Source organism: Brassica napus, chromosome A2 (assembly GCF_020379485.1).
Source record: "Brassica napus cultivar Da-Ae chromosome A2, Da-Ae, whole genome shotgun sequence".
NCBI classification, from domain to species: domain Eukaryota; kingdom Viridiplantae; phylum Streptophyta; class Magnoliopsida; order Brassicales; family Brassicaceae; genus Brassica; species Brassica napus.
Window position 1 is genome coordinate 25,699,562 of NC_063435.1, and position 17,736 is coordinate 25,717,297.

At 36.2% G+C, this 17,736-nt stretch overlaps 4 protein-coding genes, 1 long non-coding RNA gene and 1 pseudogene across 5 annotated transcripts; 1 reads left to right on the forward strand and 5 right to left on the reverse strand.

The window, feature by feature from the left end:
- Positions 1-234: 234 nt before the first annotated feature.
- LOC125575140 lies at positions 235-3,798 on the reverse strand (annotated as a pseudogene).
- Positions 3,799-4,256: 458 nt separating this feature from the next.
- LOC106371107 (transmembrane protein 230-like) lies at positions 4,257-5,950 on the reverse strand (the record flags this gene model as incomplete). Its single annotated transcript, XM_013811141.3, has 3 exons — positions 4,257-4,565; positions 5,396-5,681; positions 5,834-5,950. Coding segments are annotated over 3 exons (483 nt in total), but the record flags the coding sequence as incomplete, so codon positions are not given.
- Positions 5,951-8,380: 2,430 nt separating this feature from the next.
- LOC111202722 (inhibitor of trypsin and hageman factor-like) lies at positions 8,381-9,115 on the reverse strand. The gene is made up of 2 exons (XM_022695586.2): positions 8,997-9,115; positions 8,381-8,796 (listed from the first exon to the last, which is right to left on the reverse strand). The coding sequence occupies exons 1-2, from the start codon at positions 9,013-9,015 to the stop codon at positions 8,591-8,593; spliced, it is 225 nt and encodes a 74-aa protein (XP_022551307.2). The 5' UTR covers positions 9,016-9,115; the 3' UTR covers positions 8,381-8,590.
- A 2,623-nt stretch (positions 9,116-11,738) lies between these two features.
- On the reverse strand, positions 11,739-12,197 carry BNAA02G29740D. The gene has a single exon (XM_013810204.3). The coding sequence runs from the start codon at positions 12,195-12,197 to the stop codon at positions 11,739-11,741; it is 459 nt and encodes a 152-aa protein (XP_013665658.1).
- An 853-nt stretch (positions 12,198-13,050) lies between these two features.
- Positions 13,051-15,307, reverse strand: LOC111207033. Its single transcript, XR_002659234.2, has 4 exons — positions 15,078-15,307; positions 13,915-14,036; positions 13,755-13,805; positions 13,051-13,198 (listed from the first exon to the last, which is right to left on the reverse strand). It is a non-coding gene; the product is annotated as an uncharacterized LOC111207033 (long non-coding RNA).
- On the forward strand, positions 14,871-15,907 carry LOC125580530. The gene is made up of 2 exons (XM_048745060.1): positions 14,871-15,202; positions 15,286-15,907. Exons 1-2 carry the CDS (start codon positions 15,058-15,060, stop codon positions 15,885-15,887), a joined length of 747 nt encoding a protein of 248 aa, XP_048601017.1. The 5' UTR covers positions 14,871-15,057; the 3' UTR covers positions 15,888-15,907.
- The last annotated feature ends 1,829 nt before the right edge of the window (positions 15,908-17,736 follow it).

Genomic DNA, 17,736 nt, shown 5'->3' on the forward strand with positions numbered 1-17,736 from the left:
AATGAAAGTTTTTAAGCACTCTTGAGATAAAACATCATATCTGTGATTCAAAACAGGCGAATAATCTGCTCATAGTGTAAGGTGTCAACTACCACCTAATGATTTCTGTTTTAATGTTTGACGAGAAAAAGAATTGGACTTGTGGCTATAGTTGAGTTTTGACCTGTCCTTAACAAAAAAAAAAAAAAAAAAAAAGACAATATCAAAATGGTAAAAACGAGTTTGTAGCCAAGATTTAAGAATCTTAGTGTATTGTGAACATCTAAGTTTTATGTACACATGACCAAACCTTAGAAACCATCAAAAATGGAAAAAAGATAATTACTATTACAATAGAGTTTAGCTTCGAATCCAGGTATATAATAGCAACCCGGCAGAGTAAACACTGCACCCACATCTTACACTATCTTCTCTACTATTACAAACCGTGGAAACAAATGTCTTTAACAAATGGTTAAAAGCTCTCAGATCACACGGAGCTTGGTAAGAAAGGCTGCACATAGATCCAGGAAGAGAAACTGAGGACCGTTAACTCTCTGTATATCCAGCAAGTACTTTCTTCTTCCGAGCTTTGTATAGCTGTTTCAAAATCCAAAGTAGCACAGAAAAAAATGTGAGCATTGTTACTATGAAACAGTTGGTTCATGCTATGGAGAAGGGTCTAGTCTCTGTCTTAGCCGGTTTTCGTTTGGGTGAACTACTGAAAAATATACCAAGAAACCTAAACTGTAATAATGAAACCGAACTAGGAAGTTTTTTTTCCCCTGAGAAACTTGCTGAGTCAATAACTAACTGAGATGTGTGTGAGTGTGCAGTTACCTGAAGTTCAAATTTGATGACGGTGGGTGAGGTCATGGCACAGTCATCCTCAATGATGCTGGAATCATCTCCGAAGTGCAGCTGATTGTGTCCCTAGTATTCAGACCATCAGCAAAACAAGGAACCCATCGGCATTTCATGTTGTAGTGACCAATCTTCTTCCAACACACATTGAGTTCTTGAAGAGCTTTCAGTACTTCGTTCATGATCTCACGAGGATGCGCTTGGGACTGTTCAAAACACAACGGTATCAGAACAATTATCAGTTTGGGTATGTGCAGGTGAAGAGTACTCATTCATAAACAAGATAACATTTATAAAATCCCCCAAAGTTCCAAATAATATTATGATAACTCTAACAAGATTCAGCAATCATGAACAAACCTGAAGTCCAAGAGCCCATTTGCGGTCACTTGGGACTTGTGATCTTCCTCCAATCCGTACTGATCCATAGGTGAAGGAACCCAGTGGCCTACAGGTGAAGCAGCGGCTTCAGCTGAGCGCATAGGATTGGAACCACTGTCCTAGATGAGTAAGAAAGGTGAAAATGTCAGTACAAAACATAAAGGTGGAACTCGGGTTTGATTAGCATTATATGTTGGAAAGCTATCTACTGGAAGAAAAGAAAAACACATACTGTTGTCTCCTGAACTCGGATTCAAGATAACCACTTGGAACACGGAACCGGTTGTCCAGTAACAAGTAGTACGTAACAGTAGCCTGAAACAAGCAGCAAGTGGCATTTCATTAACTATTGGAAACTAGTATTTAAAAGCATAACAGACAGAAACTACTACATACATCGTTTTGTACTCTGTTGCGAAGAGATTCCATAACTTGTTTCTGTCAAATCCCATGTTAACCACTTCTTGAACTATCTCCTCGTTGATCTGCCACAATATAAGAGAAATTTGTTTACTATCACTGCAAGTGAATCTTTTGATGTTCCACATGGTGACGAAACCAACCTTTTTGGCCTGCTCTAGTGTATCAGGTGGAGCAACAGCAAGATAACGAGGAAGATGAGTCTGGAACCAACGGTGTTGACGGATCTCAGGAATGGTGATTCGTTTCACTGGGTCAACTACAAGCATCCTTGGGATTAGGTCTCTAGCATCAGGTGATAAATGACTTGGAAGAGTGTAAATACCACCCTAGACAGAAAATAACACATAAATTAAATTACTTGACATAATAATGATGAAAATAACACAGAAGTTAGATTGTAGAGTACCTTAATCTTCTTGAAAAGGTTGGGAATGTTTTCATCATCAAATGGAAGAGTACCACAGAGTAGAGCATACAATATCACTCCGCAACTCCATACATCTACTTCAGGTCCAGCGTATAATTTTTCCTGATATAACCTACAACAAGTTTCAGATAGATACTATAATCCAATGAAAGGAGTATATAACTAAATAAGAATACTAATAATAAACTAAACTGAATACCTCAGGAGCAGCGTAGTTTGGGGCTTCCACAGCTCGTTTTCAGAAAATGACCATCCCTCATGACATTACTCAGTCCAAAGTCAGCAATCTTGATATTGCACCTCGAGTCCAACAGCAAATTCTCAGGCTTGAGGTCTCTATGGACAACCATATTGCGATGGCAATACTCCACACCAGATATTATCTGCTTAGACATGAGTCAAACTCAGAGAAGGAGCTACAAGAACAACAGTGGTTGTGTGGGAAAGAGATGAACAAACAGAACCTGCTGGAAAAAGTTGCGAGCCTCCTCCTCTTGTAACCTGCCTTTCTCTACAATGTAATCAAAGAGCTCTCCGGACTTGACATACTCCATAACAACGTAAATGTCACTAGGGGTCTCTATGACTTCATACTGCCGAATGATATGATGATGCATAAACAATCTCAGAATTTTTATCTCCCTCCTCACTATAAGGAAGAAGCAGAGCATTTAATCAAAACATATACCGTAAAATCAAGTACTCTTTCTTATTTTTACATCAAATACACAAATCTGAAAAACATTTTTTTTTTGTAATTGATATAACTATAAATTAATAAACTCTCATAATCCCAGCATATTAATCTATAGAGTTTTTAAGTACTGGGTGCACTATTGCAAGTAAAAGATAAAAAATGCATTTGGCAAGCATCGAACCTAAGAAAGTGGGGGTGCATATGCGCCCTTTTACCATAGTAGCTACCCAAACTTAACTGTTTTTATATGCAAAAGTTTCGATTTTGATATAATTACGGGTGCACTTGCACCCAGACCCTATAAACGTGGCTTCGCCACTGCTGTACATAACCAATCATCAAAGGTTATGTTCAAGAAAAGCTCTGAAGCTTAAGAGTGGCATGATGTGTTATTATTATTACCTTTCTCTTCCATCTCCATGTTCTTGATCTTACGGCGATTGAGGATCTTGATAGCAACCTTGTGGCCAGTTACAACGTGCTCAGCTATTTTAACTTTGCCGAAAGATCCGATGCCAAGGGTTTTACCAAGCTTGTAGTTTGCTAGAATGGATTCAACTCCATTGCCACCAAATCTATTTGGTGAATGATCCATTTTCCCCTTCTGTCAACAAACAACATTTTGTTATAGTTAAAACTTGCTCCTCAAAATCTACACCATTATTAATCAACACGTATTCCGTGATACAGTCAAGACACTCATCAATTAGGTTTAAGCAGGAGAAATTGATCAAGTTTACAAACATTTATTTACCCTTTGTTTTCGAGCAGATCCTCGAATCGAAATAGAAGTTGTTCAAAGAAAGAGCCAACTAATAAAACTACACAGAGAATCTGGTTGAAAGAGAGAGAGAGAGATATGAAAAGGTTAAGAGTCTTACTGTGTAATGGTAAAATGTTGGTAAACTCAGATTCCAACTCGTGTGTGTGTGACTCAGAGCTGAGTCAGTCCTTTTGAGTCTTTGATGGTGTGTTGAATCAAGGAAACCAAATTATGCCAATTTGAGTCTGTAAATTGTTTACAGTGCACAAAAAGGAAGTAAATTGTTTACTTTTTTTTAATACATTTCAGTTATTATTACGTTTTTTTTTACTCAAGAAACATTGTTTATTTATGAATAAATTTTAATTCATGTTTAAATTACTTCTATGTTTAAGTCGTCAAATGTACATGTTTATGTTATTGGCATGTCTCAGAATTTCTTGATTAACTGGGAAAAAAAGGGAAGAAATGTATCAAATACCAAACCAAAAATTTCAAAACAAACATGCATTAAAACTTAATGTGAGGAAGAAATAGCATTTATTTTATAATAAAAAAAGCATTCGGTTATTTTAAAAGAATACATTTTGATGATGTTTAGAGTTCATCTATTTTCTAAAAGTATATTGGTGGGTTAGAGATATTTTTTCCCAACATGTCATTGTTATGAAGTTAACTTCATTTGTCTGCTTTGCCGACAAAACCCAAAGACGCATACAAAATATTGACAAAAACGAGGTTCAATAAGATTCACAAGTTAGATGAATGGAAACAACAGTCTATGTAGTATCCCTATCTATAATAATCCAAGCCTTTTGGAGTGATTCATGAAACACCTCATCAAGTCTATTATTTGTATACTATTACGTATCTCCACTAAGATTCTTCCTTTGAAAGAAAAAAAAAGTTTATGCACAGAGTCGTGTAACGTCTCTCCAGCTACTTGGGAAGTCAGTAGGAGGGAATGGCTGCGAAACGGTACCCTTCAGCTCCTCTCCACGAATAGTAAGCAATCCGAGTCTCATAGAACCCTGATTATAGCCACACAATTGTGAAAGGTGTTAAAATCACCCGTTTACTCATGTACCACAAATGCATAAAGAGAAAAAAACAAAGAGACGAATCATTTCATCAGAGACCAATAACACAAGCTGTGTGCATACAAACTTGATTCAACTCGCTCAATATAAACATCAAACATCAACGGAATCCACAGGGTTTTTTTTTTTAAATCAAGCATCATGCATTAAGAACAGCAACGTGATGACATTCACTGCTCTTTCCAGGAAACATAAGAGGATCTCAGAAGCATAAATGGCTAAATAAAGCATCATTTCAACAGACAACAAAGCACAAAGTGCATAATTTCAGCAAAGTCAAACCAAGAGCACAAGCTGCATAATTTCAGCAGACAAGGAACACAAGCTGCATAATTTCAGCAGACAGGAACACAAGCTGCATAATTTCAGCAGACAAGGAACACAAGCTGCATGATTTCAACACAGACCAAGAGCACAAGCTGCATGATTTCAACAGACAAGTAAAATAAGCTGTTGTCTACTTGATCCAACCCACTCAATATCCACATCAAACAACGGTTTTCAAATCAAGCATCAAGCACTCAAAACAGCAACATGACAACGTTCACTGCTCTTTCCAGAAAACTAAGGATCTCAGAAGCATAAAAAGACTAAAGAAACCATAGTATCAACAGACAAAGAGCTAGCACAATCTTTGTCATGTTCTAAAACTCCACACAACCATCAAACAGACTCCACAAGGTCTTCTTCATCAAAACACCATCGCAATTGAGTACAATCCAGATGAGGACTCAACAAATAGACTATTCTCCAAGTCTTACCAGGGAGGAAAGTAAGGATGCCAAGAACAAGAAGCGCGTAACCCTGAGAGCTATCTCCTTCCATGTGACCAGTGAATATGAAAACCGTCAAAAGGAGAAGCAAGCAACCAAGAAACAGAAGAAACAAAGCTAACGCTATAGACTTCCACGGTACTCTATCAAATGCTTTCGGCGTATACTCAAATCGAGGATCGAAATCTCTCCTTCCACCACCGTTTGCGTAATCCTCATCGTCTTCCTCCCCTGGAAGCTGAGCGTACCGTACGTTCTCTCCTCGACGCCATTCCTAATCAGAGTAAACACCACACAGCATAACTTCGCATCCACAACACACAGAAACAAACTCTTAACTAAGAAAATCAAGGTTACGAATATCAATCGATTCAAAATTGAACGGCTTAGAACCTGAAGAAGAGAAAGTGGGGGCGAGAAACTCACCGGAGTTGGATGATTCCGTCGTCGGGAGGATAGAGATGATCCGGATCTTACTTGACGAGCGGATTTGCATTTCTTCTTCGTCTTCGTCTCTATCGCGACGACGACGCGTTTTGCGGTTCAACTCTTTTGAAATTTTATAGATTAAGTCCCTTGGTTTTCATTAAATCACATGCTGAACCCCTTACTTTATTTTTGTCTAAAAAGACCAATCAATGATATTGTGTGCTCGTGTGGTTACCTATGAAGCACGGGGACGGCATTTCCTTGACGTCTCCCGTACCAGATGCGTTTCCGGGACGGGGACAGTGTGGGGACGGCGTGGGAACGTTTCCGAAACGTTTCAAAGAGGTGGGGACGATAAAGGTTTTTGGAGACGGTGAAGTTAGGTTTTGGAAACGTTTCCAAAACGTTTCTCGTGTAAACTCAGTATCGTTTTCTAGAAGATTGGTTATTTATTTTTTATGTCTTTTATGTGTGTATTAGATCATAGCTTATTTACGTAGGTGTGTTGTTTCAACTTTCATGTGTGTATTTAGATCATAGCTTATCCTGCGAATCATAGCTTATTTACGTATGTGTTGTTTTCATGTTTCCTACAATCATAGCTAGGTGTGTGTTGTTTCAAGTTTGTATATGCTTTTTCAAGTTTCATCATGCTTCTCAACTTATTATCTGGTTATATTTATTGGATTTTATATTTATGAGTATATATTATAGACGTTTCCATGTCGTCTCCGTATCTATGAATTTTAAGTTTAGTCGTTTCCGTCTCCGTCCCCGCTCCCGTATCTGTCCCTGTATCCGTCCCGGTGCAACGTAGGTGGTTATTTTCCATTTACATTTACTAAAATCTTAACCTGAAAATTAAGAAGAGTTTACTTGCAGGATGACCACAATTGAAATTATGTATATAACATTACCATAAGATTGTAACAAAGCTAAACCATAGCAAAATTAGATGTTCACATGACAAACTAAAATGTCTTTTAAGAAATGAGAAATTAAACCCTATAACCAAAAAAATATCCAAATTAACAAAGTAACCAAACTTTCTCTCTCTTTTATCTTCCTATCTTTCTCTACTATTTTTCTCTAGAAATTTAATTTTGTTTTCTTATTGTTATTTCACTAATTAACCCTTAAAATTAAGAAGAAGAAGAAGAAAAGAGAATAAAGTCATGTATGTGGATGGGTCAATTTGGAAAGAAGAAAAAGTAGAGGGGTAAAAATGGGAGAAAGAGAAAAAGAGAAAAAGAGAGTGCGTATATAAGGGGAAGAAGGAAGCCCTAGAAGAAAGATAAAAGAGAGCGCCTGAGGCCGAGCGCTCCCTCTTTAGTGAGGGGTGGCGTGGTATACCCACGAGAATGGTTTCCGACGGAATAATTGTGGCGTACCCTAAGTGGTGCGTAGGCGCATATCATTTAATAGGGGCCCTTTGTCTCTGCTTTGCTGTTTCCTTATCTTTAGGCTGTTGAAGCAGAGTCGTTCTTGCCCTACATTTCCCTCTCTGGAAAGATTTTTCAATTTTTGTGTTTCAAGATTGAGTCTCTCAAGTTTTCTGCTATGCTAGATTTTCATTGAAAGTCCAACTACAGTGGTAAAAAAAATTCCACATCCTTTGATCTAAATCTTCCAGAAAACAAAAAGCTTGTAGATTCTTATAATGTTTTTTTTTTATCAGCTAGCTCAGAATATGTTCATTAACAACAAGTGATCAATAGCATTTCAAATAATCTCCTTTTTTCATATGGGAAAGCACATGATAAGTCTGTTTTGTTGAACTTGTGTCAACTTTTTACATTATAGAACGAGACCTGTTATTTTCTCGCTTGCTCGTTTTACCGGTTGGCCGTTCATTTTCAAGTGGCCAGTCTTGTTTAATTTAGTTGAAAAAAAAACTTACCTAATGAACACTACCTCGAACATCGAACAGTAGTGTTGTTGGATTTAATACACTTGAAAAAAACTTCAAATGGAAAAACGAATATAAATAGATGGAACATTACCCAAGAAGCTTTTCACAAGTCTAGCTTGAAAGTTGTAACAGTAAACATTCCCCACAATCTACATGTTATGAAAATCCTTGTCAATGAGATCAGAAGTTGTTGTAGACTCATTTCAAGGATAGTTAAATAGACACAGACAGTACAAGAAAATAAATGATCATAGTGTTTGATTAACATAGAAGAAACTTTTCGTCTCACAAAAATAAGTTGCCAAACCTTTATTGTCATTTGTACGTACGAGTCTCTCTGTTTATAGCATTATGTTTCACCCCCCCCAGTGCACATTTTTAGTAACCTTTTTCAGATTGGATGTGGATACTGATTGATATCTAAACCGTATAAGGTCATAGCACATCTCATCCACATAACTGATATAATAAGGGAAAGTTTCAGTTTACTTTTGTAGGAATATTGTATAACTGTACTACTTGAACTTTGTGATTCTTTTCAAGCAACAGTGTCTGCTTCAGACAGTAACTGAACGACCTTTCTACAACAACTTATCTCTTGGATTCCACAACAGTAATAAAGAGGATATGAATTTATTCAACTGCAACCATTAGGTTGGAGTACAAACATTTATTTATAACTTTGGACATCAGTAACCGTTCGGGTAACGAAAACATAAATTGTCCACGCAAACGAGAAAACTACATCATAACCAACCAACAATCAACTATGCATTGTACATAGTTCTTTTATTTATTCATATTAAATTGACATAGTAACACAGCGTGGTCCGTATACAAGTCTAACCGACGATAGGGACTACAACGACGGTACCATCAACTTTTTTATCAACCCAGACCCAGACCCGGTTGCACCTGATGTTATACTCAAAAGGCACCGGAGTTTGAACTACAATCACGGCTGCTGTGACTTCCGGGTTCTCACGTTCGATCACAGAAGCCGCATAGTCTCCCTTTGTTCCCATAAGCTCCGGCCATGAGGTCTTCCCTGCACGCACTCAAAGCAACCACAGTAGATAGATTGGTTAGTAATTTACATTTGACATTTTAGAGATCAATGTCCATAACAAGATTTCCATGGAATTAATTAAAACAATATGCCCCCAACCATGTTTCTCAGGTCGTATCTCAGTAAATGAAATTTTTGAACGTGTAACTGAAACATCAACATATAACAAAAAGTATTACCAGAACATATAAACGACATTTTGCCTCTCCTTTTAGCTTTGCAGTGTTACGTTGTGAATTTTGACATGCTCGTCTTTACAAGTTTGAGTCCAATTTATAGAATCGGAGACGTATAGTCGGTGGGAGTTTGCACATTCAAAGTAAATAGATATTTTTTACTCGGTATAGGGCTGTTCAATATGGTAAAACCGAACCGTACCGAACCGAACCGAACCGAACCGAAATAGACAATATGGTTTGGTTTTGGTATATACCATATAAACCGAATGGATATAATTTTATAAAAACCGTAGGATTTGATATGGTTTGGTATATAACCGATTAAACCGAATAAACCGAACAAACCGATAAAAGTAGAAACATGTAAATATGTATCTATTTTATAACAATACATGACAATCTATTTGTTACATAAGTTAAATTTGTGTTAATAACTATTACTATAATTTTATAGTAATAAAAAACCTTATTTGTAAAACACTTGAACTATAACTAAATAACATACATCGCAATTCATACATCTTATTTTCTAAGTCTTTTTTTGATCTTTTTGATTATTTTAGTCTTCACTAAATTAATATTAAGATTATAATTTGATGGACAATAATTAATGGAAATTTTCAATTGAAAAAACATGACTTTAATGAACACTAAATATGGAAGAGTGGAAAAACTTTTCTTTCATGTTTTTGTTTTGTTTCATATTTTTATTTTCAAAATTTCAAGCTTTGATTTTAGTTATAGATTTAATTATTTTATTTGATGGTAGAAGCATTTTTACTTTTTTATTCATTTATTTGAATATGTAATATTTTTTAATAATGACTGTGTTGACAATATGATTCTAAAATTCATATAATATGATCTCAAACAAAATAATTATGTTTTTGGTATAAAACCGAATAAACCGAAAACCGACGGTTATGAACCGAACCGAACCGAAGTAAATATGGATTTAAAATGGTAGTTATATTTTACTAACCGAAATACCGAAAACCGAAAAAAACCGAACCGAAACCGAACCGATATCCGGATTGAACACCCCTAACTCGGTATTCAAGCTTTGACTAAGATTATTGCTTATCTGGATTGATGATCTTGCAAGTGATTTTAATTATTTTCTAATTTTCTTCTAGCCATACCGATCGACAGCAAGATAATCTTTCAGAATCTCATATAATATTGAAAGAAAATATTCCCGATGATTCTGTTACGTTACATTTTATATATTTTGTTCACAACTCACAAGAAACATATGTGTAGATCATTTCTTTTCATCAAATCATCAGTTGTACATATATTCGCTTAAATTATCTTCTTTCCACATGTTTTCCTTACTTTTATCTCAATGCTAAGAAAAACTTGGAAATTAACTAAAGTTGAGTTGTGAGTAACTTAATGGTCACCCTAAGAAAATACTATAAGAGTAACAAAATTGACATTCAGTTATCAAGCTAGATGGTTCAGAAGAACTTAAATTTGAGTTGTAATGTTTCTAATTTGAACTTTGCATTATGTTGTATTTCTATTACCTAGATACTTTTATTGTAACTTTATGTTTTATTTAAATAAAATAGTTGTTAAAAAAGGTTGCATACTAAATTCTAGATTATAGAAACAATTGTTAGATAAATTGTTTGGGAAAGGTCACAATTTAGGATGCAAAAAGGTGCCAATTTATGATAGGCTCTGGCAAATCATCTGCGAAGAAATGATGTCATCAGGGCTCTTGTACCTACCTACCTTAATCATCACCGTAACAGAACCAAAGATTCAATCTTTCTATAACTTTTGAGTAACAACCTATTAAGAGGTTATGTTGTGTACCTTAGCGTGAAGCTTCTCGGTGCCTTTGAGCATGTACTCAACCAAGAGCCGTTGAATCCCTCCATGTCGAAAGCATTTGGATCGTAAGTATCGGCGTTGTAACAGTACTTGGCTCTCTCCAACAGACCGAATATAATGCTGTCCTCTTGTCTGCATCGACAACAACGAGGAAAGGTTCAAACTTTTCATAAAGGTTTCGACTTTAAGCTAAGTTTGAGCAATGGGTTTGGTTCATACCCTGCGAGGGTCATGACGGCGTGAACAGAGTGGTGGCGGCTTCGCGGGAGGAAGAGAGCAGCGGACAGAGAAGGAAGGTTTGGATAGGTCGCGTCGATGGTGGAGGAAACCAGTTGCAGGGGAGGAGCAAGAAGACGATCTCATTGATAACAATGACGCCTCCATTGATGAAAAACAGAGGAGAACAGAATATCGAAAGAATCAGAGGAAGAAACAGAGGATCATGCACATGACATATATAGTTTCAGTAGCTGAACCACACGTCGTGTATGTTGGCACACTGCCACCGCTCCAGATAGCATCCTCCAACTAAAATGCTTTGAGTTTAGGTGGTGCTTTAACCACGCAACAATTAATTTGCTATATATTATTTTGACCTTGATCCATTAAGTACTCAATGCTTAATTGAGTGAATTAATGATTCTAAATATAGCACTAAAGCATAATTATATAAGAAGACACAAATAACTCTACTGCAACCTCTGTTCTTACAATTTCCAACATTCCAACATTTTAATGTATTGATTCATAACGACAAAAAGAAACAAGGAACAACATGAAAATCAACATATATATAGACTGTATCGAATAATTTTTAATTACACAAACGTTTTAAAACAGTAAATCGAAACATAGCACAACAGCCTTGGTCGTCGTTCCCAACCAACAACCACCTCATCATAGCTCGAGTTCCATATCGACGTCGTCGGGAAACCTAGGGACAATGGTATCAATCTCGACTCGTATCCTCTCAATCTCGGGAGAATTAGACACGGACACGTGTTTCTTTAAATCCAAGATATCTATAGTTAACGTGTGAACAATGTCAGAGTAAGAAGGGACTTGGATCATCTCAAGAATGTGAAAGACGTTGGATTTTATCTGCTCCCTATCGCCACCACCGATGAGCCACTCTCTATCAAACTCGAGGGTTTCACTAAAGACTCGAGTTTCTAAGTCGCAGAGGTCATCAAGAGTGTCGTCTGAATCTGAGTCCGGTTCGGGGGCTCGCCTGTAAACCAATACGAAGTCGAAGACGATGTTAGGGTTTGTGAGGTTGTGTTGCGTGTCGGTGAAGACTGGGTTGAAGGAGATGAAGGAGTCGGGTTCATCGTCACAATACGCAAACCAGACCATGATACTGTTGTTGAATGAAAGATTGATTGATGTAAGAGTTTTAAACTATGAATCACGTGTTTAGTATTAGAGGTAGAGAGATATTTATAGGTTTTTCAGTTTCCTTTTTTTTTTTAGTTTATGCGTTTTCCTTTTTCTCTTATTTTTTCTTTTTTTTTTTTTTTTTTTTTTTCATATGTTTCCCTTTTCAAGTTTTGATTTTCCTTTTTTTCATTTTAACTAATTAACTTGGCTAAATATTATATCAATGATATTAAATATTAATTTATTTCTGCTTTTTATATAAGACTTTGTTTTTAGTGACTTCGTGACTATTTTTAGTACACATTTTCATAAAATTTCTATTACTTTTCAGTATTAATGATAAACAATTTGCTTTGCTTTGTGTTTTGTAAACTTTTTTTTTGACTCAAAACCATCCCAAAGCCAATCTGAAATGCACAAAGCTCACAACATAAATCAAATTATCCAATTCCAGTACAGTCTCGTTAGAGTTCTGTCAAAAGCGAATTAGCCTAAAACTGAATCCAAAGAATCCAAAACTGAGCCCATTCTTATTTTCTTACCATTTTTAACAATGAGGTTCTAACTCAAGTAGTCCTAGTGGAAGTACTACAAGCACTCCCTCTGGTTCTGCAGGTCCCACCGGGTCTAGTTTAAGTGGGAGCGAGAGCAGCGCCACAACAACAGTGGCAGAACTAGAGCTAGAGGGTGAGACTTCCAAAGAAGTCATGTCATTTATAATGAACCTTGAGAAGAAGTGCCCACCAAAGGAGGAATACAAGTCCTTCGAGAAACTAAAGGATACCATGGTAGCTTCTGCAGCCGAAAAGAAGAAGGTTTCTTCTCTGGAGTTAAGGGAAAAATATCTGATGCCATGTCTTTCATTAGTTAAAGAATTCGAAGCAAATCATCAGAGGTAGCGTAACAAGAAAGAAACCTCTCGAAACACATATGGATCTATCTCCATGGAGAAGTACCATCAAGAGGTGGTGAAGGCTCTGCAAGAGTTAGAAACCATCCACAGTAAAATCATTAGTGCAACCCAAGGCAAGAAAGACGAGAGTCTGTGACAACGAACAGAGATTAAACAGACAATCACCAAACTAAATGGGAACAAGTCACAACCCAGTTCGTGGAGACTGAGGCTTCTTCAAATACTACAGTAGATATAGACAAAGTTAAGCTAACTTGAGCTCAATGGCATATCTACATTAATTAAAATAATTAAAAAAGAAACAAAAAAAACGTTTATGTTATCATTGCTAGCTAGTAGTTAGAGATTTTTGTTGGTTGTGAATAAAACCAAGATAAGTATAGGCCAATCGCAGATCTATGGAAGCAATGATTTTGTAAAAGTAAAGATAGATTGTAACCGCCCTCTATGTAAACATTCATAAGTGAGTAGTGCTAAGCAAAAACATTTGAAAAAGCTTCATTAGAATAAGACGAGAAGAGCGTTGGACTTGATCTTGAAAAAGCCTCAACGAGTTTGGGTGAAGTATACACTGCATAATTAATTAATCTTGAGATGGACTTGATCTTGGAAACTACTACCTCCAGATTCTTAGTCCCCAAAACAGGCTCTTCTAATCAATCAGGAAGTTCCTGTAACAAGAGAAGATCAAACATTAGACGTTCAACCCTCGTGGAACCTCAGAGTGACTCAGTGAGTATTAGTGATAATCATAACTTCGTGAAAAAACGTTATACAAACCTTATGGTTAGGCGATCCGTAGAACTTGACTTGTATAAGGCTGATGAGTGATGACATTGACAACTGATGATCAATTTTGCAATGTTGTCATGTAAATGGACGTCATTAAGTAGTGAAGTCAACTGCATGGACGTCATTAAGTAGTGATGTCAACTGATGCTCAGTTTTGTAATGTCATGTAAACGAACGTCACCAAGTAGGTGGTCCTTTGTAACTTTGTAAGAAAATATTAAACAAAACTTATGGTTAGGTGATGCTTAAAGCTTTGAATTGTAAAAGTCTTAATGACAATTCTACTGGTCATTTTTGTCACGTAAAATGGACGTCAGTGCCATGACGTATTTGCTGGTGTGGTGATATGTACAGATGTACTATTTACTCTTGGACGATCTAAATTGATGATTAGATAGTCAAAATAGTACAAACTCGTGGGGTTTATTTTATTACAGAACTCAAATGTCTAAATGATTTTGAGTTGATGTTAATTTCCTTTTTGAAATGATTTTTATTGAAAATAGTAATTAATTAATGGTTGAAAAAGAGGACCACCTTTGATTTTGTCAAATTTATCCGCTATAGTTTTATGTGGTTGCAAATGGACTTTGAACATACAGAAAACAAGGTCAAAAGACTAATTAGATTATTGTTTTTCATTTTGAGAGATTATAAATGGACTATCCTATCATCTAGTTGGTGGATATAGTAAATGTATGTCTTTTTTGTTTCCGACACACAAGTGGGCTAAGTAACTACAAAGATGATTTGGCTACTATGTCTACACTTCATCCAAAAAGTTGATAGAAGATTTGTCTCTTATCTAATATTCAAAGGCGTGTGCACATGTCCAATAGGGGGGTTGCACATGCACTCATGATCTTTTCAAAAAAATAATACATTTCTTCACTAATTTTCACATGCATCTATTGCAGTTTTTTAAGTTTATACTAATTGTACTATTTTGTGCACTAAATAAAAAGTAGGCAACACCTTGAGGCCAAAGTGTATCCATTGTCCATCCCTCTGACTAGGACACTTACAACCAAACGAATTTAGCCTCTTTATATATAGATGTATTTTTATCCTCTCTGTCTTGTCTACAGAGGAACTAAAGTGAATTGAGTCAGAAAAAAGAAAGAGGGTAACATGGATGCTTGTTTTCTTACCTCAAGATCAATCTCTGGTGTTAAAGATATTGTCCCGTTCACCAAAGCCAGAATCTATTCTTGCCCCAAGAGAAGCTCCGGCAAGTTCCTCACCAGGAAGGTTGCTGCTCCCATCTCTGTAAAATGTAAGTAAGATCTAAGTTTGTGAACTTTCTTGCCTTAGAAGTTAAAAGATTTCAAGGCTGATGAGAGTCTTTTTCTTGAATAGGTTCTGTTTCGGATTCATGGAAGCCATTGGAGAGTGATACTGATCTCATCAAGGATTGTGTCAACAAATCTAAAGCAGATGCTGACTGGAAAGAGTTCAGAGCGAGGCTCGTGGCTGGGGAGCAAGCTGCAACCTCCGACATGGTGGTGGACTGTTCATCATCAACGTCCTCACGGATCACTCTTGGAGACAAATGGGCACACAAGATCAGCGAGCCAGAGCCAGGATGTCTCCTAGTTGCCACTGAGAAGCTAGACGGAGTCCATATCTATGAAAAGACTGTGGTTCTTATCCTCTCTGTTGGACCCTCAGATACTATAGGAGTCATCCTCAACCGTCCATCGCTGATGTCAATCAAAGGGACAAAGTCAACTGTCTTAGACAAGGCGGGAACGTTTTCAGACAAGAGACTCTTCTTTGGTGGACCTTTGGAAGAAAGGTTGTTCTTGGTGAGTCCAAGAAACGGCGAAGACAACGAGGTTGAGAAGAGTGGGGTGTTCAGACAAGTCATGAAAGGATTGTACTCAGTCCCGGCTTTGACTATGGCAAGTGGGGCAATGGCCCTGGGCCCAAGGGTCAAAAAAAAATTTAATGTAATTTGACTAATTGTAAAGGTTCATTTAGTTGTGTTAAGGATCAAATAGTTTAATAAACCTATAATAAAAGGTCCATAATCAGATAAACCTAATTAACTTAAAAAAGACAAAACAAGAAAAATTTCTTTACGCTTCCTATTTTCTAATCTTACCGTTGATGGAAAAGAGAAGCTCTCGAACCCAGCAAAAGTGAACAACACAATCATAAACCAAAATATATGTTCTATTCACTGATCAGTTAGTGAGATTCTTTTCAAAGTAGAGGTTTGTTTAATTGATTACATCTATATCTTTTACTCTCTTAGTTTATTGTTTCAGGTCATAAAAATGAATGGGCACAATACTCGTCGAAGAATTGATCATGATCAAGGCAATGGAATGAAGAAATGTTTTATAGAAAATGTCCATATTTCAGTTTCGCCCAAGGCTTAAAATAGTTTAAGACGGTCCTGATTGTACTATGGGACGAGGGAGAGTGTAGGATTGGCTGCAGAGATGGTGAAGAGGAATTTGGTGGGAAGAAGTGAGGTAAGGATCTTTAATGGGTACTGTAGTTGGGAAATGAGCAGTTGAAAGCAGATGTGTTGAGAGGGTATTGGACAGTGGCTGCATGTAGCTCAAGTGTTGTTGAGCTTGGTTCAGCTGTTCAAAGTCATGGTCTTTGGGATGAGGTTGTTGGGCTTATTGGCCCTCAAAGTGGCTCTGCTATCTAAACTGTGTTTAATGTAATGAGTTTCTAACTAGTAGTTTATGTCAGTGAGTCATGACTATATTGTGTATGTTTTTTAGGGTATGTATTGAGGATTCATCACTAATTTATGAGGTGTTTTTGTAACATACTTCTGAACAACTTAGTAGAAAAAATTTCCACAGTAAGTTACTTTGAATAACTTAATTGCAATAACTTTCGCCCTATATATTCTAACCTTGTTGTCATGTCATATTCCAAACCATCCAAGAATCTTAAAGGAGAATAAGAAGAACGAAACAAATATTAGAGAGATGGAACAAACATCAAAGCATTAGTCTTCTTAGCAACAGTTTTATATGTTGCGGTTTTGGTCACTCCAGGAGCAGCTCACGATCAGCCACCTACTTTTCCTGTCGACATAAATAAATGTTGGTAATCTCTCTTTAACGTCAATGAATGTGTACTCCAACTCTTCCAATTTGTTTGTTAAGTGTTCTTGTCTTCCAACTAAAAACTAATTGACAATAAATGGATTAGTCCATTCCTCTTGTATAATATTCATGTCCTAGCGAAACATCTAATGTAGGAGCTTTTAGATCGGCTGAACCAATTTTGGGGTTAAGCCGGTTCAAGATCGATCAGATGTAAAACTATTTTATTGATTTTTTATCTAGTTTTTTGAAATGATACAATTCATAGGACACGAGTTAGAAAGTAATTAAACATTTATATAGAAATAATTTATTGTTAAGTTTTTTATGTGAATCATTTTTTATATTTACTATTGATTTAAATTTTTTATGAGTTTTCATTTTACTTGTCACCTATCTCGAAAGAATGTACAAAACCGAAGTATAAACCAACTTTCAACTTGGTGTATTTCAGAAATAAATTTACGGTCTAACTAAATTCAGAGTAATAAAGATTATATATGATGTACCAGTGTTAACAAAAAACTAAATTCATGATATATCATTTTAAGTTTAGTATATATATGTAGATACTTGGATAACTTTTTCAAAAGGCACCAAAAGAGTACACAAGGAATAAAATGACCAAAAGATATTCCATTAAAGAGGTAAAAAACCTTTCTACCATTACTTTTTAGATATATGAATCTAAATAATTATTTAAATAAAATATATTTTGTTATTTTTGGGTAAT